The sequence below is a fragment of the Tasmannia lanceolata genome, unplaced genomic scaffold, assembly GCF_043159265.1.
Source record: "Tasmannia lanceolata isolate RefF3 unplaced genomic scaffold, GAP_Taslan_0.1 ptg000008l, whole genome shotgun sequence".
In the NCBI taxonomy this organism is placed as follows: Eukaryota; Viridiplantae; Streptophyta; class Magnoliopsida; order Canellales; family Winteraceae; genus Tasmannia; species Tasmannia lanceolata.
This window is the reverse complement of record NW_027518685.1, coordinates 37,967,255-37,990,424: the sequence shown is the minus strand read 5'-3', so window position 1 is coordinate 37,990,424 and position 23,170 is coordinate 37,967,255. Positions and strand designations below refer to the sequence as shown.

The 23,170-nt window shown below is 40.1% G+C and overlaps 1 protein-coding gene across 3 annotated transcripts in view; it reads right to left on the bottom strand.

Annotated features, from left to right (window-relative positions):
* Window positions 1-23,170, bottom strand: part of LNO1 (Nuclear pore complex protein) — a 134,983-nt gene that overhangs the window by 18,088 nt on the left and 93,725 nt on the right. For 2 of the 3 annotated variants that reach the window (XM_077389413.1, XM_077389415.1), the window contains 4 exons: window positions 15,340-15,492; window positions 14,143-14,200; window positions 5,620-5,753; window positions 5,418-5,539 (listed from right to left, as the gene is read on the bottom strand). In XM_077389413.1, the coding sequence (XP_077245528.1) occupies window positions 5,418-5,539; window positions 5,620-5,753; window positions 14,143-14,200; window positions 15,340-15,492 (467 nt within the window). The remainder of the gene's footprint in view (window positions 1-5,417; window positions 5,540-5,619; window positions 5,754-14,142; window positions 14,201-15,339; window positions 15,493-23,170) is intronic. The other variant, XM_077389414.1, reaches the window with a different exon arrangement.

The following is a 23,170-nucleotide window of genomic DNA, read 5'->3' as shown; positions in this document are numbered from 1 at the left end:
AAACATAGGAATAGGTAAATCTATTCAACCCACTTTTAGCAACTCTAATGGTACTTAAAATCAACAAAAATGCAATTGCAACATCACAGTCTATGCATAATGTTATGCTGATAAAATATGAATTTTGTTTTCCCTGTTCTCCTACCAATCTCGTGCTCTCCCCACTCACCATCCCTCAAATTTCTCTTTCACCATCCATCTCTACCCTTCTCTAACATTGGGTAAACAAATATTCCATGGATTTTTTTTCACGACAATATAAACTCTCTTGTAATTGCAACATCACAGTCTCATGCATACTGTCATGCTGCTTCACATTTTGCAAGGTTAGAAACACTGTGCATATTTCATGGCAGTATCAACTCCTTAGTTATAAATTCCGTTCCGGTCGCCGTTCCGTTTTAGCTACTGGAACGGAACGTTTCGGTGTTTCGGCCGTTTCGTTCGGCGTTTCGTTAGAAACTTTTCGTTCCGCTCCGGCGAGGGGAATTTAAAATTAAAAAAAAATAGTTAAAAATATGAAAAAAATCCAGTGGGTATGGTAAATTTTTTGGAATTTTTGTTCCACTTCGGCGAGGGGAATTTTTTGGAATTTTTTGAATTTTTTTCTAATTTTTTGCAAAAAGACGAAAATAGCCCTCCAAACAGCACCTCCACCGTCATAAAACGAGGGTAAATATGTAAAATACACTCCCCAACAGCCATAAGGGCATTTCCGTAATTTTTTGGATTTTTTTTGAATTTTTTTTATTTTTCCAACTTTCCAACCCCATTCCGGCCGGAATAGGGGGTTTCGCCCATTCCGGCCGGAATTCCGGATTCCGCCGGAATTCCGGATTCCGCCGGAATTCCGGCCGGAATGACCGGAACGGACCGGAATCTGGACCGGAACGGGAAATATAGGCATTCCGTTCCGGAATCCGTACCGGAACCGGAATTCCGGTGCGTTCCGGCCGGAACGGAACGGAATTGATAACTAAGATCAACTCTAACTTATGAGTGAGGTTGCAAGTTCTAACTCATTGAGAACCAGACCTAGTTTGTTTTGTTTAGTTTTTTTTTTTTTTGGTATGTGTGTGTGTTGTGTGTGTGTGTGGGGGGGATTTAAGCAGACCTAGTTTTTGACAATTCAACACAATAATGCCCAAACATTTTCGGAAACTGGTTTCCTTGACAATTTATTTTAACATGTGTACACCTGGTATGGACAAATGGTACAGGAAACGCATCGGTCCTTTAGTTCAGAAAACTCCTTGTTGGTAATTATTACTCTCTAATCTAGATATGCAGCCTGGGATCAAACAACGCTCCTGCAAGCAAATTGGATACTACCAAAAGATGAGCTAAGAAATCACTGGAAGATCTGTCCTCCTTTCATTGCACAACATCAGATGGGAAAAAAAGCTGAAATGTTAACTAAAGGATTGATAACCTTCTGTTAAGCATATGGTTTATCAGACCTAAAATGTACTTTGAAGATGAATGAATAAATGCATAGAATGGTTTTTCCAAAGTTTTTCTTCACCAAGGGTATACTAGATAATGACCTGCTGTACATTGGAGGGGTATATTGGGAATTGTACATAATTTGTAATTATTTGAACATATAGGTGTAGATTAGTAATTCTTTATTGAGGGCTGCTAGCAAAACGGGAACCTGTTTTGGTAAAAAACGTGGGTTCGTATTATCGTGACACATGTGCAAGACAAGGAAGAGGGTGTCAATCGTTGACAGTAACTTCCAGTTTCCATCCAATGATGAAAATACCCTTATAAGAGGGTTAAATTTTCACAGTGATACCAATCAAGACGGTTTTACTGTACCGGCAGTCAGAAACGTACATTTAGGATTTTTTTCCAACTGCCGGTGCACCACTTGTCCCCGGACAAACTTTCCTCTCACATTACCAGGGAAGAGAGTTGGCGTTGGCTCCTTCGGACGGCCGGTTATAGCTGTAGTGGTGATGGCATTTCAGAAAAAAATTAGCCCTTTAAGAAGGGTACTTTCATTTGCAGTGTCGTCTTTTTTCCCCCGAACGGAGCCCCGTTTTTATTTTTTTTGAAAGATGACAATTTCATTGATATTAGAAAGGCATTGGGGACCAGAAGTCCCGCCTTGCGTTACAAAATATCAATAAGATTGGACCGGGCAGCACTCCCAGAACCAGTAGGGACAAGATGGAGGATTCTAAAAATGCATCAAGTCAATCCTATGATTAGGTTGCAAAAGTATCACCAAAAACTCATTAGGCGAACGACCATAGTCACTCAAGCCATAATTGAGGGCAACCTTCTATCCCAAAACCAAACCTACCCACTGATCCATCAGACCCAACTAAAACATTTTCAAAAAGAATCTAAAACCTCTTTACATAGAAACCCCAAAAGGACAATACAGAATTCCATCACCATCCAAGTCGTCCTTTCATTTTTTTTGTTTTACCGACAACCAAAATTTCCAAAGAATTCCTTCATACTCCTTTACCATCTTCACAATTTCTCGATCCAGACATATAACTCCCAAAAAGTGTTTTAAGACCTTTTGAATCAAAACCAAGGAGCCTATGGCCAACAGCTATCATGCACAATCTCCCAACTCCACCGATAGAATTCCAATATCTAGTTCCAGTTCCATATCTTCAGGCCAATATTCTAAAGCGAACTGCGGAAACGGGACCTTTTCCACGGGGTTCTTCCGAATTGAAATCAGATCTGCTATTTTTCGAATACAAAGGCTTTTCTTTGCCTCCCATTCTAACCGCCTTAGGTCATTTGCAAACTCCAAGTAACCTTGAAAGAAAGAGAATTTGTAAACTGGTATACAAATATTCTTTATGTTGGAAGTACTAGTGACAAGAAAAAATTCTTCAGCAACCATCCTATAATCCGCCTGGAATTGCCGCTATTGTCACTAAATTATCCTTTTAACCTGTTCCGGGATGGTGGGAGCTTCCACCGAGGCTTTAGTCCTATTATATTGCAAGCTACAAACCCACCGGCGGTGCTGATACCACTATGATAGGTCCGGGATCTCTCTCCTTAATCTCTTGAAAGTTCTAGAATTCGCAGAAGAAGAAGAAGCAGGCATTTTCCATAAGCTAGGTGATTACACTTACCCTTACTGAGGAAAGCCAAAAGACTAGGTAAATCAGACGGCATAACGATTAAGTTAGATAGATAAGTACCACCCTATACACGTAACCATAGGCCCACTACCAATTCTCGAAGAAATGGTTATATCGAGACTAGGTTAGCCCAAAAAAGTAATCATAAAGCCAATAACAAGGAATCGCCACCACCATTAAAAGGCAGAGGGAAGCCACCTGAACCAAAAACCGAGGGAGTAATAATTCCTTTCCTTACTTAATCTTCCCCATACGTCATATCTGACACAACTTTCCAGAGGCTAATCATATTAATACTATTTATTAAAGAAAGACTTCTCATCTCAATCACCGACCCTTGGGAATTCAAACTAAGATGTCCTTCCTTTGAGTATTATTAGGTCTTAAGATAGTTCTGTATCTTACTCGAGCCACGAGCCCTCATGAGTGTCCCTATTTCCTATCTCACTTTACTCAAAATAAATACACAAGTATAATCGTAGCTATACTTAGTGTTTCCACAGAAGACATATTTAACCCTCCATACCCCACCCGCTGTAGACCAGGAGCCAATTTTTAACTAGTACTAGGGCCTAACGTGCCAGATCTGATAATCCCTCATCCGCAGGTGACGAGGACATTATGATGATGAGTGATCTTACCAAACCTCCCGCCTTTCGATATTGGTGCTTCTACTCATTCTGGAATTGTCTCCAATGAGGGCCCTACCTTTTCCTTTCTTCTTAACAGTGACTCCTTATTAAGTTCTGCGACAACCTCTTTTTGCTGGTTTTTCCTTACAACATTAAAACCATTTTCCGGAAGAGATCTGGTATTCCCCTTTGTGGCAGTCCGTAAGTATTTCCTTCTCTCTGTAAAATGTCCTTTCCTTGACCAAGAGCGAAAAGGGATAGCATATCCTAATTGTCTTTTCAACAGTGAGCCCTTCAATTTTGACCTTTTCCCCTTAATAGGGCTGACAGAGGCAGGAGCCAAATCAGGCAAGGAGAGGGAGATTTGAATTTTGAAAACGATGGGGCAGGTCTCGAGGATCCAACGGCTCCCCGGCCAAGAACTTCCGGTAAGGAAACAGGAAACGACGCCGACACCAAATTTTACTAGATCCGGGAACCATGGTCCAAAGGGCCACAATTCGGTGGGAACCAACTCAAAGGTGTTGAGCCCCTACTGCCTAGAGGTTCAATGCCAATTATGTAGATTTGACCGGAGATTTGAATTTGAATAGATGGTGGCAGAAACATCCACCATGAAGCAAGGATTTTAGCAGATACAAAGGTCATATATTGGTTGTGTTTCCCTTCCATTTTTACTTCAAGTACACGACCAGAAAGATTACCTAGAGCTTGAACTGTTAATGTGGCCCATACATGAAGAGGAATGCCATAAAAGTTGACCCAGAATTCCTCCAGACCCGGAGAGAAATCTTTATTCCAAGGGTGGAGGGAGTGGAGTTGATCATCCCACACCTCATTGCCTTTGCCCAAGATTCCTGCAGCTTCTTCTTTCGACTCGAAGATGAATAAGAATTCATCTTTTGAGAGAAAACATGGGCAAGATAGGAGGGGAAGGTTCCAAACTCTCCTGGCCCATGACCATAAATCGTGAAGAGTCCCACACTTATCTTTCACTTTCCCTATTAAGCAACTTGAGCGAAGATAATCTTGACTCCACCTCCTTACCTGATATAGAGAGGGCCGGAGTGTCTCCCCTAGGGAGTATAGAGATCGTCCCCGAGTCTGGCCAGCCACCATCTATCTTAGCATCCATTTCGAGATTCAGACTGTTGGGTTCTTCCCCTGAAGGCTGAATCCTATCCTTTAATTACATACGACATCTCCGACATCTGTCTCTAGCTAAAATTAAGGTATTTACAGGAGAGACAACACCAATCGTCTAATCTCCTAGTTAGGTCCCCCTTTACGTTTCTTTTTTCGACCCACCTCCAAGACTTTAGGGGAGTAATTCCAGATACATACTCCTGGTTGTGATGTTTTTCCCACCGACAGGACCACCTCCATTTGAAGTTTCGATAAGTGCATACCTCACAGTACCCATCTCCCGCACCCATCTCCCCTTTCGATAAGTGCATACCTCGCAGTACCAATCTCCCGTTTTGAAAGTGGTTTCCTTCTTTATTTATAAAGTTGTAATGCAATTAAACCCAAAGTGTTATAGAGTTAATCAATTATTGTTCTCTACCAAAATTCTATTCATTTGGTTTGTTCAAAGTTATCAGTGTGCTGGTTATACTTAGCATTCTGTTTATGAGAAAATACAAGGCATTTTTCATACCTTGAGGGCTCTAAACTTCGAGATGTTTGCCGACCCACGGGAACTCTGCTATTTTCACCAAATTTATTAAGTTCAAGAGTGTTGAAGTGCCTTTCCAGTTCTATAAGCTGACCCATCAAATTCTGAAAAAAAGAAAGAAAAGGGATACATGAGTATCAACAGAGAAAAAAGTGTCATGAATAACAGTAAGTAGGTTGCTTACCTGGTGTACTTTGAATATTTGACGCCGCTTCAGTTCAAATTCAGGACTCAATTTCCGGAGATTCCAGAGCTCCCAATATTGGCTATTAGAAGCTTGCTCAACTATTGCTTCTGCATAGCATTTCCTCGCCAAAACTTAAGAATGAGAAGGAATAAAGAAATTGTGTTAAATTACATGATGATCATATCAAAACACATGTTGTTTAAGATATATATGCAAGGAAATTGGAATATGTGGGTTTTTGTTGATATGAGGGCTAGGCAAATGATGGATGCATCTTATGGCTTCAAAGTTCAAAGTAAACTATGCCTATCAATTGAAAGTTAAAAGAACTATGATCCTAGTTTCCATTTCACACAACTAATATAACAAAGATAACAAAAGAAAGGATGCCAACTTAAAACGCAATCAGTGTGCACTGAATCTGATCCCAAGGGACAACAAATTTATGTATTGTTTGTATCCATGATGCAACAACGAGCAGACACAAACACATAAATGACATGTAAAGACAATGCCCACCAATTAGATTTATTTTATAGGACTAACCATAGTTGCCAGGTCGGGAAACGAAAACGTGAAACGGAAATGTGAAACGAGTGAAAAACATTCTAGGGGAAACGAGAAACGGGAAATGATAGATAAAGGGAAACACACATTTCCTCGAAAACTTTTTACCTCTTTTTATCAATTTCAAGTGATATATAAAGGGAAATGATTCACCCCTTTTGTTTCCCGGAGACAGCCCCATCTAGTGTAAAAGAAGAGTCATAAATGCACTAAAGGGGGCTGTTCCAAGTAAAAAATTGGGGTGAAATATCACTTAGCTACATAATGTCTTTGCCCCTTTTGTTTACCGGGTACAACCCCATCTAGTTTTAAAAAAGGAGTCATAAAGACACTAAAGGGGGCTGTTCCAAGTAAAACAATGGGGCGAATATATAACTTAGACACATAAAATCTTCGCCCCTTATGTTTACTCGGGACAGCCTCATTTGGTGTAAAAGAGGAGTCATAAAGACACTTAAGGGGGCAGTTCCAAGTCAACAAATGGGGTGTATATAAAACATAGCTACGTAAAGTCTTCACCCCTTTTATTTAATGGGGACAGCCCCATCTAGTGTAAAAGAGGAGTCAATAAATACACTAAAGGGGGCTGTTCGGAGTAAAAGAATGGGGTGAATATATGAATTACCTATATGAACTCGTTTTTCAACCTAACGCTAATCGTGAGAGTGCGATTTCTCTCCCAGCCGCCTCTCACTCTCTTCTCTCTTCTCAACCGAACCCTAGTTGATGCCTCTCTCTCTCTCTCTCTCTCTGGCCGGCCACCGGAGAGTTCAAGAAGAAGAAGGGGAAGACGGCGTCTCTCTCTCTCTCTCTCTCTCTCTCTCTCCCGTAAGTTTCCCCGCCGTTTCCGTCAAGTTTCACAGGCGTTTCACAATTTATTTTGGTCACGTATCGTTTCCGTTTCGGAAACGCGATCAGACTCCATACAATAGACACGGAAGAAGGTACAAGACTTGGTATAAATAAACATTGTAGTAGATAGTTATAAATTGCAAGTAGATTCAGCGGACTGAAATAAGTTACATTTATTGTAGACTTGTAGTAGATGGTTATAAATTCCACGTAGATTCAGCGAACTGAAAGAAGTTACACGAAACATAATAGGAATGGATATCTTATGCTTTTTACAACTAGGATGCTGCAGATATTTTCTAAACTAAATCATGAAAAGGATAATATCCTCATGCCAAAAAAAAAAAAAAACGCAAACTGTTAGAAGGGTTAAGTAATTATGTTCCCATTTAAGGGTATTTCAGTCTTTCTCCTTGTAATATCCACACACATAGTTGTCAACCCGTGACTCGACTTGTGACTCGATTTCTTAATTTTATGACTCGTGACTCGACTCGACTCGTGACTCGTAAGAGTTTTTGAAAAGAGTAGAAATGTAGTTGAAAAAAATATCATTATATCTCAAAAGATGAAACATGTAAAAAAAATATAACCCAATTGCACATAGATAAAGCATTAAGCCAAAAATATCCATCTATGCATCCATCCATCCATAATATATACTAAGCATGTAACTTTCCAAATGTCATTCACCTTTTCCAGAAAAAGTTTTTCTTGGAAAGTATTTTCCCCTACATCATGTTTTGATCTTTTGATGGGGTGGGGTGGAGCCCATATTCTATACCCAAGAATAGCATGGGTAAGGTCCACTATTTTACCTTTGATCCGATGAGCCCGTCAACTCTATCCAAACCCATGCATACATCGTAGGACCTACTTTTTTTTTTGAATGGTTTGGACTAATAATTTTACACCTCATGGTATGATGGGGTGGGGTCCAATATTTAATGACCATGCTTAGGATTGGTGGGGCCCATTGTCTCTACCCAAACCAATGCAGAAAGTGGGGCCCACCATTTTAACCCTAATGTTATTGACAAGGTGGTGTCCACCATCCCTACCGGCCTACCCAAACCTATGCATTTGAATGGAGCCCGCCATTTTACATCTCATGTTTTGATGGTGTGGGGCCCACCACTTTACTAGTAAAAAACTACATGCTTGTAACTTACAAAAATAATTAAGTTTTAAGTTCCAACTTCCAAGTTTTCAACCATCAAAGCAAAAAAGCCGAGGCCCAACGACTCGATTCGACTCGTAAGAGTCATAGTTTTTTTACTCGACTCGGAGCGACTCACAAGAGTCAACAAATGACTCGTAAGAGTTTTCGACAAAGGCGACTCGCATGGGCGACTCGACTCGAAAGCTCGGTGACTCGACTCGACTAGAGTTGACTCGTAAGAGTTTGACAACTATGTCCATACATATATATACATAAATATGTATACATATATTTATATTAGAATTTATATGGGGTAAAGCCTTACAACAATAAGGCCCTTGTACGGTTGAGGTACCACCCTTGATATTTGATCCAACATCAGCTTCTCAAAAAGTGAGCTGCTGTTGGATCAAATATCAAGGGTGGTACCCCTACCGTATTGTTGTAAGGCCTCATACCATATAAAAACTCTCTCTCTCTCTCTCTCTCTCTCTCTCTCTCTCTCTCTCTCTATATATATATATATATATATATATATATATATATATATCATGTTTATGAGAGGTCAGACTTGGACTCCCTCATTTTTCCCAACCATCATACTTCATCTCTCTCTCTCTCTCTCTCTCTCTCTCTCCCCCCTCCATTGATACCTTGGTATCAGAGCTTTAGGCTAAACATTCTCCATCATCTTCTTCTCTTCTTCGTTACACAAAGCAACCAAAAAAAAAAAGGAAAGAGGGTTGAAGGAAATCGTCGAACCGCCCCTAGGGCAAGCCATTGCTACCCCTAGGGATCAATCGCCGCCCCTCGGGGGCTGGCCCTCCTCCACTAGGGCGTCCGATTGCTGTGGCCGCCATGTCATGAGGCTGCTCAAGCATCTCGTGGCCCGCCACTACCAGTCCGTTGCCGCCACCTTGATGTCGTAAGCCTCCATCACTGTTGTTTTGATGCCGTAAGTCTCTGGTTTGTCAGGGCTGCCATGTTTCAAAAAAAGGTATCTGGTTTGTTTACATGGTTCTTCGTTTGGCCCTATAAGTCTGGATATAGGGCTAGTTTGGTGCTTCGCCCACATTTGAATAACGTTTTGTTGGAGTTTACATGGCTTGGCACCCCCTATGAATATCTGTTTTGGAATAATTCTATGAAGTTTCTCTTGCGATTTTATTCGTGTTGGTTGTCTATTGTTGTGTCTGGTTTCTTGTGGTTATTTGAGGACGGTGGGTAACATGGCCGCCTCTACTGGCTCTTCAACCATGAAGATTCAGAATATTCAGATGGCATCCATTAAATTATGGATGGTCTAAATTATCCTCTGTGGCGTTTGACTGTTGAAACCTTTCTCCTTGCCCGAGGAAAGGTTGAGTATATCAAGAAGGATCCCCCCCGTTAGTGAGGATATGTTGTATTGTAAGTGAGGCAGGAAGATGCTGTGATTAAGACCCTTCTTTGCAATAGTATGGAAACCAAAGTTGCTGGCCCCATGATGTATCTCATATCATCCAAAGACATTTGGAAATGAGCTGAAACCTTATATTCAAGGGTAAATACCTTGACTAGAATCTGTGACGTGTGCTCGGAACTCCCGAATTTAAAGCATGGAGACACATCTCTTTCTGAATTTTATTGTCAGTATGTAACTCCATGCAAGTAGTTTGATATGTACTTGCCATTCAAGACTTTGATGCCACTGTCTTAGCCAAGCATCAACAAGATTTGTGTGTTGTTCAGTTTCTGGATGCTTTAGGGCCAGAGTTCCTATACTCGGGCAGAATGTCGGTTTAGGGTCTCTTCCCTCTCTTGATGAAGTGTTTTCTCAGGTGCAGAGGTCTTTGAGAGTTACGGGTTCGACTGAGCCTTCTTTTGAGCGTGACTTGGCTGCTCAGTTGGGTAGTAATCGTGGTGGTCGATCTGCTCGTGGCAAGGTTTGAAATTTCGGTAATTTAAGTGTAAATCTTAAAATTTTGCCCGAAATTCAAAACCATGGCTCGTGGTAGAGGCCACCATGGTCGTGGCAAATGACGTTATTCAGGGGAGGCCGTGGTACTAGAGGTCGTAGAACTCACTTCTGCACTTACTGCTGTATGGAGGGTCACTCTATCAACTATTGTTATGATTTGCATCCGGAGTTATGGCCTTCTCGATATGCTAATCATGCTTCAGTTTCTGCACTTGAGGTCTCGGTTCCACTGTCATCTGGACAGGATGAGCAAGATGATTCCCTAGTGGTTTCTCGTGCCGAGTATGATGAGTTATTAAGATCTAAAGACAAAGACAAGCAGCCAACTGCCAATATAGCTCAACACGGCAGCGCTTCCTCTTGTTTCCTTATTGCTTTTGAGTCATGAGTTATTAATTCAGGTGCATCAAACCATATGACCCCATAATCCGATATACTTTCTTCCTTCCGGTTACATTCTTCACCGAGTCATAGTGTTACCTTGGATGATGGGACTACATCTCCCGTCTTGGGATTATGTGTAGCTTCTCATTCAGGTCTCTCATGATCTTCTGTCCTTTGCGTGCCCAAATTTTCTTTCAATTTACTTTCTGTTAGTCTTGTTCTGTTTCTTTCTTTTCTTCTTATTGTGTTTTTCAGGTGAAGACAGGGACGAAGAATCGTTCTGGCCGTAAGGTGGATAGTCTTTATTACCTCGATCAGAAAAGGGAAAGTGCACCCCTACGAAGCTCTATTGATTCCATTCAATAACATTGCCGTTTGGGCCACTCTTCAGTTGAGAAGCTTCGGAAGTCATTCCTAGTGTCAAGTCTAATTAGTTCTTTTCAATGTAAGTCCTATAAACTAGGAAAGCACCATAGGGTATCTTTCCCTCTAGAGCAGTTAGTTGAGTCTCTTGTCCATTTAAGTTGGTCCATTCTGATATATGGGGTCCTTGTTGAACTACAACTATGTTTGAATTTAAGTACTTTATTATCTTTGTTGCTGATTACTCAAGAATGACATGACTTTTTCAATAAAGATTGTTTAGAAGTATTCTCTGCATTTCGTAATTTTTATCCTGAGATTTGCAATCAATATCATTGCTCAATTTGAGATTTACATACTGATAATGCCACGGAATATTTTTGCACTTGTGATGGGTTTCAATCCTTATTGGAGTAGCATGATATTCTTCATCATTCATCCTGCTCTTATACCTCCTAGCAAAACGGAGTGGCTGAAAGGAAACTTCGATATCTTCTTGATATGGTTAGCTCCCTCATGTTTCATACGAAGGTTCCGAAACCCTATTGGAGTGATGTTGTACCCACGGCTAGTTTCCTTAGGAATTGCCTACCTACCTCTCAATTGGATAATCACACTCCATTCTCAGTGCTACATCCTTCTGGAAATCCCTTTCCTTTGATCCCACGAATCTTTGGTTGTGTGTTTTGTTCACAAATTATCCCATGGCGTAGATACATTAGATCCTCATGCTGCAAAATGCATTTTTCCTTGGTTACACACGTACTCGAAAGTTAGCCTCTTCCCATTCTGTCTTCCTCTTTGGATGTTTCACCTTTTAAATAGTAGGTTTATACTTGCGGCCCTCAAAGGATTTGACAGACAAATCAAGGTGCACCAACCTCAGATCCTTCTTCACACCCCAATTGCCCTTCTAGTCTGACAGGTCTACCTCAGGTAATCAATCATCTACTATTCCTTTTGATTCGGTTGTTGATGATTCTCCAGTTGCTTCTCAGACTCGTTCCCGCACTATTACACATACTATTTCTAACTTTGCCTCCTATGACCGTATTTCTCCCTCATATCTTCAGACCTTTCTCTCTGCTTTGTCTTCAGTTGTTGTGCCTAAATCTGTTGCACAACTTTAGCTCACTCGGGGTGGCATGCCGCCATGGATAATGGGATTAATGCTCTTCATTCCAATGGCACTTGGTAGTTAGTCCTGCTTTCGTCTGGTGCTCAAACTGTAGGCCGTAGATAGGTGTTTTCTGTTACGTATTTTCCAAATGGAACCGTTGAGCATTTGAAAGCCCGCTTGGTAGCAAAGGGCTACTACACTCAGACATTTGGGGTTGATTATACTGAGACATTTGTTTCCTGTTGCTAAAATTCTATCTGTTTAGATTCTTATCTCACTGTGAACTACGGTTAGCTACTGTATCAGTTGGATGTGAAGAATGCCTTTTTGCATTGGTGATCTGACTGAGGAGGTCCAAATGGAGTAACCTCCTGGGTATGCTGCTCAGGGAGAGATGGGATCCGTATATCGTCTTCGTAAGGTTCTTTTTGGACTGAAACAGTCTCCCTGAGCTTGGTTTGGGAGATTTAGTGAGGCTGATATGCACTATGGTATGAAGCAATGGACTGTTGATCACTCAGTGTTTAGCTCTAACACTGATGTTGGATACATTTTCTTGATAGTTTGTGGATAGTATTGTTATTACCGGAAATAACAAGTATTTGTTGGGAGTTGTTGTGGCATACTCTTGTGATGGTCTTTCCTTGTCTGAGAGGAAATATGTGTTGAATATCCTAGAAGAGACAGGATCCTTGGGAACAAAACTTGTTGAGGTACCCATAGATCCTACTGTGAAGCTCTATCCATATCAGGGAAAGTTGTTTGAAGAACGGGCAAGCATAAGAGATTGGTTGGCAAGTTGATCTACTTGACTATGACACGTCCTACTATCTCCTTTGCGGAAGGAATAGTTAGCCAGTTTATGAGTTCTCCACGGACCTCCCATTGGAGAGAAGTTCTTCAAATAAATAAATACTTGAAGAGTGGAATAGTTAAATACTCAAAGAGTATTCCCGGGAAGGCCTTATTCTTTAGAAAACATAATCATGTGAAGTTGGAAGGATTCACCAATGCGGGTAGGATCTCCAGCAGATAAGAGGTCAACTACATGATACTATACCTTTATTGGATGAAATTTAGTACCATGGCAGAGTAAGAAACAAGATGTGGCGAAGGCAGAATATCGAGCTATGGCTCATACTTGTGGAGAGTTGACTTGGTTGAGATCTATTTTGTTGGAGATTGGAATTCATTCCTCATCTCCAACGTCATTGTACTGTGATAATAGAGAAGCCATTCATATCGCATCAAATCTAGTCTTTCATGAGAGGACTAAGCATATTGAAGTGGATTGTCATATCATTCATGAGAAGCTCCAAAAGGGAGAAATAAGTACCGTGTTTACCTGAACTGGAGATCAACTGGTTGATATGTTTACCAAACCATTTGAAAAGTCTAAGTTGAGTGATATTTGTAACAAACTGGGGTTGTATGACATGCACTATATATATATATATATATATATATATATATATATATATATATATGTGTGTGTGTGTGTGTGTGTGTGTGAAAAGTGTTCCTGCGCTTGAGCACAGATAGCTTATCTACGCTTGAGTGCAAAAAAATCATGGGGGCCCACATTTTTGGGGTGATCCAAAGCATTCATTAGGAAGGCCCTTTCCATAGATAGGGTGTGTACCAGAAATCCGATCCATAGGATCATCCTAACCCATCCAAAAGTGGAGGGAAAAATGAACAGACACTGTTTGTCCAAATATCTGCCCATTTTTCCCTCCACTTATGGATGAGTTAGGATGATCCTATGGATCTGATTTCTGGTACACACCCTATCTATGGAAGGGCCTTCCAAATGAATGCTTTGGATCACCCCAAAGATGTGGGCCCACCTTGTTATCTTCGCTCAAGAGTAGGAACAGTAAGCCCTATATATATATATATATATATATATATATAATGTTTATGAGAGGTCAGGCTTAGACTCTCATTTTTGTCAACCATCATAATTCATCTCTCTCTCTCTCTCTCTCTCTCTCTCTCTCTCTCTCTCTCTCTCTCTCTCTCTCTTCCCTTGTTTAACACAAACAAATAAAAAGGCACTTTCACGCCGCAGTCTACCACACAACATTTCTAGAACAATCTATAACATACCTTGCACAGTTTTATCTTGAAGATTCTGGATATCCCTGAGCTGCTTGTCCATTTTGCTCTACAAAGTCAACAGGAAAGTGAACTTGGCACTTATAAACAATGCATAAAAAAAAAGGATATTCAATGAATAAATTAAAGTAACAGAAATGCTAAACCTTAGATAAGTATATTTTGAATACCATCATTGAATTATGACAACCATTGGAGAACAAACATGCGCAAGTGCATAGAAACATTAACATGTACTATGTTTCAGTACACCATAAAGAAGGGGGATCAAATCCACATGTTAATCGTTTTAATTTATTTTTTGCAATATTTTTAAAATCTTTGAGAGACGTGTATGCATGGGATACACTTTTGTCCAAATCAAATAACTTCATCGAGAAAAGTGAAGAACTAGATGATCTCGAATGGAAAACTACAAAGACAAGGAAATCCCTTGTGAGTTCCAAGGTATTCCTTTAAAGGGATTCATCATTCAAGGGGAAGTCGAACACACTATACTTCACATTAAATTATGGGAAGTGATAAATCCGCCCCTTTTGATTACTTGGGACACCCAGCAGCAGTGTATCAATTACTGCAGAGGGGCCGATGTACTTCACGTCAGAAGGATTCAATGGGGTTGATTGCCATGTACACTGCTGCTGGGTGTCCCAAGTAATCAAAAGGGGCGGATATATCACTTCCCCAAATTTTATGTAAGCCATAATTGACTGATGAATAAGTAACCCATAAAAGAAACAAGTCATAAATACAAATGAGGTTGGACCTCACTAGAAATTTGACCAAGGACAAGATCTTTATGGGTTTTTTAGAGCAAAATCTGGAAGAGTGAGAACTAAATCTTTATTGGCCATTTCTTTTGTCAGATTGATACAACAAGAATTGTAGGGTTATGATTTTTCTCATTCCATCAGATACACCAAACATTTTCAACAGGGCTAATCATAGGTATACAAGGGATCATACACCTTTTTCAATGAAACAAAAAAACCACCATCACTGAAATAGAAAAACAATAACAATATACAAATTCTATAGATTTCAATGTACAAGTTATTGTAATATCAACAATATGATTAGTGTAAATAAAGCTAAAGAAGTAACTCTTTGAAAGGTTCAAAGCTTAAACTATTATATCAAATAAATTAAAAGCATGCAGTGAAGAAGCACAAAATATGAAAAGGATACCTTACACTGTGTGCAACTCTTCCAAAGGTTCTCTAAACCCTCCTCTAATTCCAAAACTGAACTACTCAGGCGGACAGTGCAGGCATCCCTGAAACCACCGTCTTCTTCGATGTATGATAGAAGGGTATCCAGTTCCTTCGCCATCTCAGTCACCTGAGAATAATTTGTAACATCTGAGACACTGACAAGGAGAATATACAATTTAAAAAATAATCACTTCAACCTTCGGCAGAAGTCGAATATCTGAATTTTGGGTATCCATAACGAGTAGTTAGCATCAAAATAACAGAAACCAGAAGGCAAAACTAACATTAATATTGTCTAAGTGAAAATAGGACTCCATGACTCAAATGAAAATTTGAATGCAAACCCAATGGATAAGGATAGGACTGATAAGAATATCACATGTAAGACAAACCTCTCTAGAAATTAATTCTCATTGCTAGCCTAGATGCATTAATAGTAACATGAAATAATCAGACTACTGTATACCAATAAACACACGGATGGAGGTGTCTGCACGTACAAACTGGAGTCCAGAAACATTGCACATGAAGTGTATGTTAGAAAAAAGCCACATATGGTTATTTTGGACATTTGCAACCTAGCATAAAAGTCAAGAAGTTTATGTTAGGAAAACCCACATAAGGGTATTTCGGTCCTTTGCAACCTAGCATACAGGTAATTGTAATCAAAATTTTGTAATGATTAAATACATTATCTCCTTCACGTGGGTTTTGCACTTCTCTTCGAATATTTTTTTTTTTAATGGTATTCTCCTCTTTGAATATTATCTCCTTGAAGTGAGACTAAATGCCAAGATCTAACATCCCAAAGAAGAACACCATCTCCTTCCATTCTATTGCTGTGTTTTTCTGTTTATAATAGAAACACCCACATAAGGGTATTTTGGTCATTTGCAACCTAGCATACAATTCATTGTAATCAAAATTTCGTTATGATTAAATACATCATCTCCTTCAAGTGGGTTTTGCACTTCTCCTCCTCGAATATTATCTCCTTCAAGTGAGTTTAGACTAAATGCCAAGATCTAACATCCCAAAGAGGAACACCATCTCCTTCCATTCTATTGCTGTGTTTTTCTTCCATTTCTCCTCTTCTTTCCTTTGAAACTCTTTCTTTTTTATCTTCCCCTTTACTTTCATCCTTGAAGAACACAGATACATCCATTTTGCTTCTCCAAAACCCGAAAGCACTCTTTCCAATCCAGAAATACTTCTGCAGAACTTCCACTAGTCCATCGCTGAGAGTTTTTTCTCCTTTTGTATTTCTATTCCTCTCTCACTTGTTAATGTGCACCTCATTTAAAGTTCATGTTCACTTTTAACTTAAATAAGAGCTTATAAATACTGGGCTTGGCCCTGTAGCTTAATGGTTGAGGTTGCAGGTTCAGTCCCAGCTTACCTACCAAAAAAAGAGCTTATAAATATTAGATAGGGCACACCTTCTTTTAAATTAGGTGCAATTTAGCTACACAATTAAGAAAAGGTGCATGTTAAAACCCAGTCACAAGTTTCAGCCTCAAACTCCTCTTCCATCAATTAAAAACCACCGAAACCCATATCCCAGCCCTCTTTCACTCGTCAATACTTTCAGCCTCAAACTCCTCTTCCATCAATTAAAAACCACCGAAACCCATATCCCAGCCCTCTTTCACTCGCCAATACCTATTACTCCTCTCCCCAAATCACAAATCAGCCCTTCTCATACACCATCTTCTCATCCACTATTATGCTACCTCCTGTTTCTCTTCCACAACCTCTAATTTCGCATCCATATATTTCCTGTGGCATCTCTTCCCTCTTCCCTTCCTCCTTGCCTATCAAATATGAGCACTCAATTCACTATCCTAACCCATCTTGTGCCCATAAAACTAACCAATGACTATATATATAGAGAGAGGCTGATTGTTCCCCATACAAAATCCTTTTACACCTACTCATATTCTCCCCTTTTAGAATTCCTCTCTCTCTCTCTCTCTCTCTCTCTCTCTCTCTCTCTCTCCACAAACCCTAACCCTAAAACCACTTGGTATAAGAGCATCAAATCGACCAAAACTTCATGGACTATCTGTCCATTCTTCTAGGATTGGAGTCCGACTGAGAGAACAGGTATCTGTTGATGTAGATCTGTCCACACCTTCACTTGTACGGTCAGATCTACTCGCACAACATAATCTATCCATATGGCTAGATCTATGGGATCTCAACACTGTATGCTGTGGATAGTTACAGCTGTATATAATTTACACCAGATTTTTAAAAAAAAAATGATTGTTATTTGTGTGGAAGATTCATTGTGTTGCAATGTATTTTCTATCCCTATTCCTTCGTCCTATAAGTGTCCTCGTATGATTAGATGCTTTCAACTTCAGTAAATCCCCTGTATGTCTGATAGTAGTGTTCTTAGTGAATCTCCCTTTGTTTTCAGTCACACGGGTGTATCACACATTAGCAAGCATGGCAAAACAACATGGGACTGCAGACTACACCAGTAGTGTTAGATGGAAGTAACTATTTGGAATGGGCACAATCTGCCCGGATGTTTAGGCCGGCCCTGTTTGTTTAAGATATGAAAACCGATTGTGAGTGCCAAACCAATTATTGGACTCAAATTTAAACATAATTTTGAGTCCAATAATCGGTTTGGCACTGACAATCAGTTTTCATAATCTTAAACGAACAGGGCCTTATTGGTGGACAAAGAAAGTTGGAATACAACAATGGATGACTACAACAACCAAGCAAGGTGGACCCCGTTTAAGAGAAATGCGGAGTAGAAAACTAAAATGTAATGCTGTGGTTGTTATGTTTGATATAGTCGACAATCAGTAAAGGTTTTCTATTCTTGAAGAGAGCAAAAGAAGTTGGGGACTTCGTAGACCTAATATATTCTCAGGTGGGAAACTTTTCAAGATTGTATGAGCAACAATAAGAAATCTGTCATTATCATCAGAGGGAGATTCCCTTAGAAGCGTACTATGATTACTCGCAGAGCATATGGGAGGAGTATGACCAGTACACTCTGGTTTGCCTTACTAGCGCAGCAGCTTGTAAAAATTTGGTGGAACATGGATATTTGAGTTTCTGCCTGGCCTAAATCAAGATTATGAGCATGTCACTATACAGATCCTTGGTCTAGACCCTCCCCCCACATCGTTAGGCCAGGTTTAGTGGTTTTCCCCTACATAAATAGTAAAGAGCATGGTGGTCTGGAATTATTTTACATCCCAGCAACCGTGCTAGACTCATGGGCTGGATCCATTCCTAAGCTATAAGTACTTTTCTTTGGAACCACCATTTTAAAAGAAAGAGGTTTCTCGTTTTTTATAGTTGGCTGTGAAAGACATGTATTGTATTGTTCAAAATAAATCGTTCTTTCTATACATTATCTATATCTATTCCATATTGGATGCTTCCTTCATATCAAGCTGACATTATCACTTCCGCTTCGTCCATACCTGCTCGCGTGGGAGCTTCCATCTAAGCGGAACGCTCCCCTACCGATGCATTTTTACATCCCACAGCTTCGGTAGATCGCTTAGCCCCATTCATCTTCGGCGCAAGAGCGCTCGATCAGTGAGCTATTAAGCAGCAGATCCATTTGCAACGCCTTTGGAAATATTACCTGAATGGTGCTTCTTTCCCGTATTTCAAATCCTCAGTACAATACCCAATAAGTCATTGGATGTTCTTTTAATGGTTTCAGTGCCAACGGGATTATTGACAGTACCCTTTTTGGAGAATGTTAATAAATTCCAAAATCCATTTCGTCGTCCAGTGGCTACAACAGTCTTTTTGATCGATACTACAGAGGAATAGATACTATGAAAATCAAGGGATTCAATTCTTCAAAAACATCATTAGAAACAAAGGAATGGAGTGGTTTTAAACATCGGATTGAAGCAAAGGATCCGTTTTGTCATTTATATGAATCAAATATTCTTCTTATGCTGACTGGATGAATTTCCAACCATTATGTTATGGAATGAATCCAGAGCACATGGAGCCATCTCGTTTTCTTCCTGTCAAGAAAATATATGGTGGACTCATTGATCTTTATAACAGTTGATGTCATTGGGAAGTGCATTAACATAAATACGGCAATAAGAAGAGGTAATACAAAAGTGTGTAAACTATAAAAACGGGTGAAAGTGGATGACCCACACTAGCACTTCCATGTAATAACTTTACCAAAGGCGATCCTATTACAGGAATACAGTCAGGTACGCCTGTCACGATTTTGACTGCCCAATAACCAATTTGGCAGCAGGAATCGGATTTTTTGAGGAAGTTATCGAGAGAGAATTTGATTTGGTTAGACAATGTGCGGTTGGTAAACAAGGATCGGTTTTTTTAGCAAGGTACAAAATGTATCGTCAAATATTCAATATGATTCCACAAGATCTATTTTCGTTCAAGTAACGAATTCTAGTCTTCCAATATCAATAGGTTGATTGTTTCGCTCCTGTATCTTCGAAAATGGAAAAAGATCTCTGAGAGTTGTTTCATGGATCCGAAAGAGAGTACTTGGGTTCCCCAATAACTAAAAAGGGGGTGGTGATTTAATGGCAGTAGGCGGCAAAGTCGCTTTGTTACCTATTCAATTAGGAACCGTAGATCTTTTGGTACATCACATTCATGCATTGACGATCCATGTGACTATATTGATACAACTGAAAGGTGTTCTATTTTCCCGTAGCTCGCGTTTGATCAGTGTTCTAAAAGGCGGCCTGGGCGGCCGCCTAGGCGCTGGGCGTGGAAAAAACGCACCGCCCAGGCCCTAGGCGTTTAAAAAAGCGGCCTCACCGCCTGGGCGTTATTAGGCGGCCGCCCAGGAGATGAGGCGGCCGCCCAGGCGATGTGCGTGGGCTTGGGCGGGGCGGGTTTGGGCGGTGTGATAAAAGAGGGGGTGTTTGAAGTAATAAAAGGGGTGCCTTTTTAGTTATTTTAATTTTTAAAGAGGGGTGCCTAAAGAAATAAAAGGGGTGCCTTTTTTAGTGTATTTTTTAGTTTTTATAACCTAAAACCTAAAACGTAAAACCCTCACCCTCTTCTCAAACCTCAACATCGACTAAAACTAAAAGTCTAAAACAGTAAAACCCAAAAACTTCAAAACCCTAAAGCTTTAAACCCTAAAGCTGTAAAATTCTCTCGGATGCTTAACAAAAAATGCAAGAAATTATGAAAATATATTAATATCTAAAAAAAAATGAAAAACGCCTAGAAACGCCTGGGCGCGGCCTGGGCGCTGGGAGGTCAGTCAGCCGCCCAGCTCCGCCCAGCGCTTTTTAGAACACTGCGTTTGATACCTGATAAAGTACAGATATGGTGCGATTTGATTTATTTATTTTTATTTATTATTTATGATTTACTATTTACCGACCTCAGTCTTACGAGAAAGAGACACGATTCGTAATCTAGGAAGCACGGGTACTCTCCCGGGGCTCCCGTACCTGTACCCAACACGTATGGGGTGCGGGTAGGTTTGGGTACGCCCCGGATACGTGCCCCATTTTTTTTTTTTTAAAAACCCCAATTTTGGTTGCTGAATGCGTGTCGGGTGCGCACCCACACGTACCCGACACCTCCTGCTTCTCTTATCTGGTGTAAATCCCTCATGTGCTTCTTCTCTCTCCTCTCCTGTACTTAGTATTTACATGTAAACCACTTAAGTAAATTACTTAAGATTTACATGTAAATAACGGAATACCCCCCATTTGGATTTATTAAAAATAGTTTCAAGACCCAAATCTAAATGGAAAAAAGTCAACTCTCCTGTTCTAGTACTAAATCCGAAGAAAAAGGGTCGGGTCAAAATTTTAACTTTCTTAACTTCCAAACGGTGGGGTATTTTTCAAATTTTAAAAATTAATAAAATCTATCATGTCCAAACATTATTAAATCCTAAAAGTTCGGTATAAAAAATCTCATAATTTGGTCTCTAAAACTTATTCATTTTGTCAGGCACTGATCAACACATCGGTCAACACACTGGTGACAAACTTTTTTTCTAACGAATGATGTATTGATGCCTCATGTTATGAGAAATATGGAACTTAATCTCTTATGAAATGAAGAGTAATATTAGAATTTTCCATTTTGGTGATGTTATTGTTATTTGATTGCTCTCTAATTATTTTTTAAAATTTTTATAAATATATAATAAAATATTAAAATATATTATTATATTCGGCATACCCGAACGTACCTGCACCCGGTTTTTTTTGGAAAATCACGTACCCGTGTCGTGCCGTACCCGCACCCCGTACCCGTACCCGTGCTTCATAGTTTGTAATACAAAGCGTTTCTAATTGAATCGTTAATGCGGTCTGGATTGAGGTAGATACACTTATTGGACGAATTCCACTTCTGTATCAGAAAGACTAGTTCAGAATTTTATATACCGAAATCATCATGAATATATGGCCCAATAGGCCAATATCATGGGACTCAATCTGCAGATCGAAGAAAGAGGGTGGGCTGGGAATTCACAAACTGAGAGATATCAATCAAGCTTGCCATCTAACGCAGTTTTGGCACCTTATTTCTCATCATAGAACCCCATGGATCGAGTGGATTGAAAATAAATATATGAAAGGCCCGAAGCATTTGAGACATGAACATGCCGTCCAATCCTTCATGGGGCTTTCAAAGCCTTATGCAAGTCCGAGACACTGCAAAACAGCACATCTGCTATGCAATTGTTAAAGGAGACAATCTCAAGACAAAACATTCATTCATCTGCTCCTAAAATCAGCCTCTGTCGCTAGTTTTCTCATTGATGGAGATTGGAACCCAATTCTGAGATCCTCTCAATACTCCCAAATCAAGCCGCTTCTTGCTGAAGCAATCCTTATCCCGGAATCGGAGGATCTTCCAATTGGAAGCCAAATCCTCACGGCGCTTTAACTTGTAGAAGTGCGTGGGAAGTCAGTCGAAGCCACCACCAAAATCAACACTGGTCCACTGTCATTTGGTTTCCGGGTAACATTCTGAGACAACCCTTCACTCTCTGGCATGCATTCCAGAATCGTCTTAGCACTAGAGACCGACTCCTCCTCCTTGGCGGTTGCAGAGAAACCATATGCCCTCTGTGCAATGTCTAAAGAGAAAGTTTGAATCACCTATTTTTCAACTGCTCCTATTCGGCTGGGTCTGGTCCTCTATTCTCCGGAGGTTCAAAAGTAGGAGAAAACCCAAAAAATCAATTCAAGAAGGGGAATGGATTGCGACCCACTTCCTAGGGAAGGCCAAACAACAGCTGCTATGAGACTTGCTTTAGGAGCCACTGTCTACTTGAGCGAAACTCTAGAATTCATGGAAATCCTCCCGTGCACAAACGAACTGTCCTAGAAAACATCCTTCAAGTTATTAGATCCGGCCTCCAATTCCTAAACCCCCGTGCGATCCATGTGGCAAACCAGTTTAATCTTACTCTGCTCCACGAGAATAAGCCTCCCAGAACATGCATTTGGTCCAAACCTCAACCTGGAATCGTCAAGACAAATTCAGACACCTCATTAGATGGAGACCAAGCTGCTATTGGAGGAATTCTTAGAGACCATAATGGAAAACTCTTGGGTGCATCTCCATCGAAATAAATCCGGAAGAATCATGGCCTATAACTCAAAGCTATCTACAAAGGAGTCCTTATGGCATACTCTATGAATGCAGAGGAAATCTGGATTGAATCAGACTCCCTTAAGGCAGTCAATGTTATCAAAGGAGTTTATAAATGCCCCTGGAAGAACCTGAAAACCTATGCCAAAATCAAAGAATCTCTCTCTAATTCTGCTAGGTGGAGCATC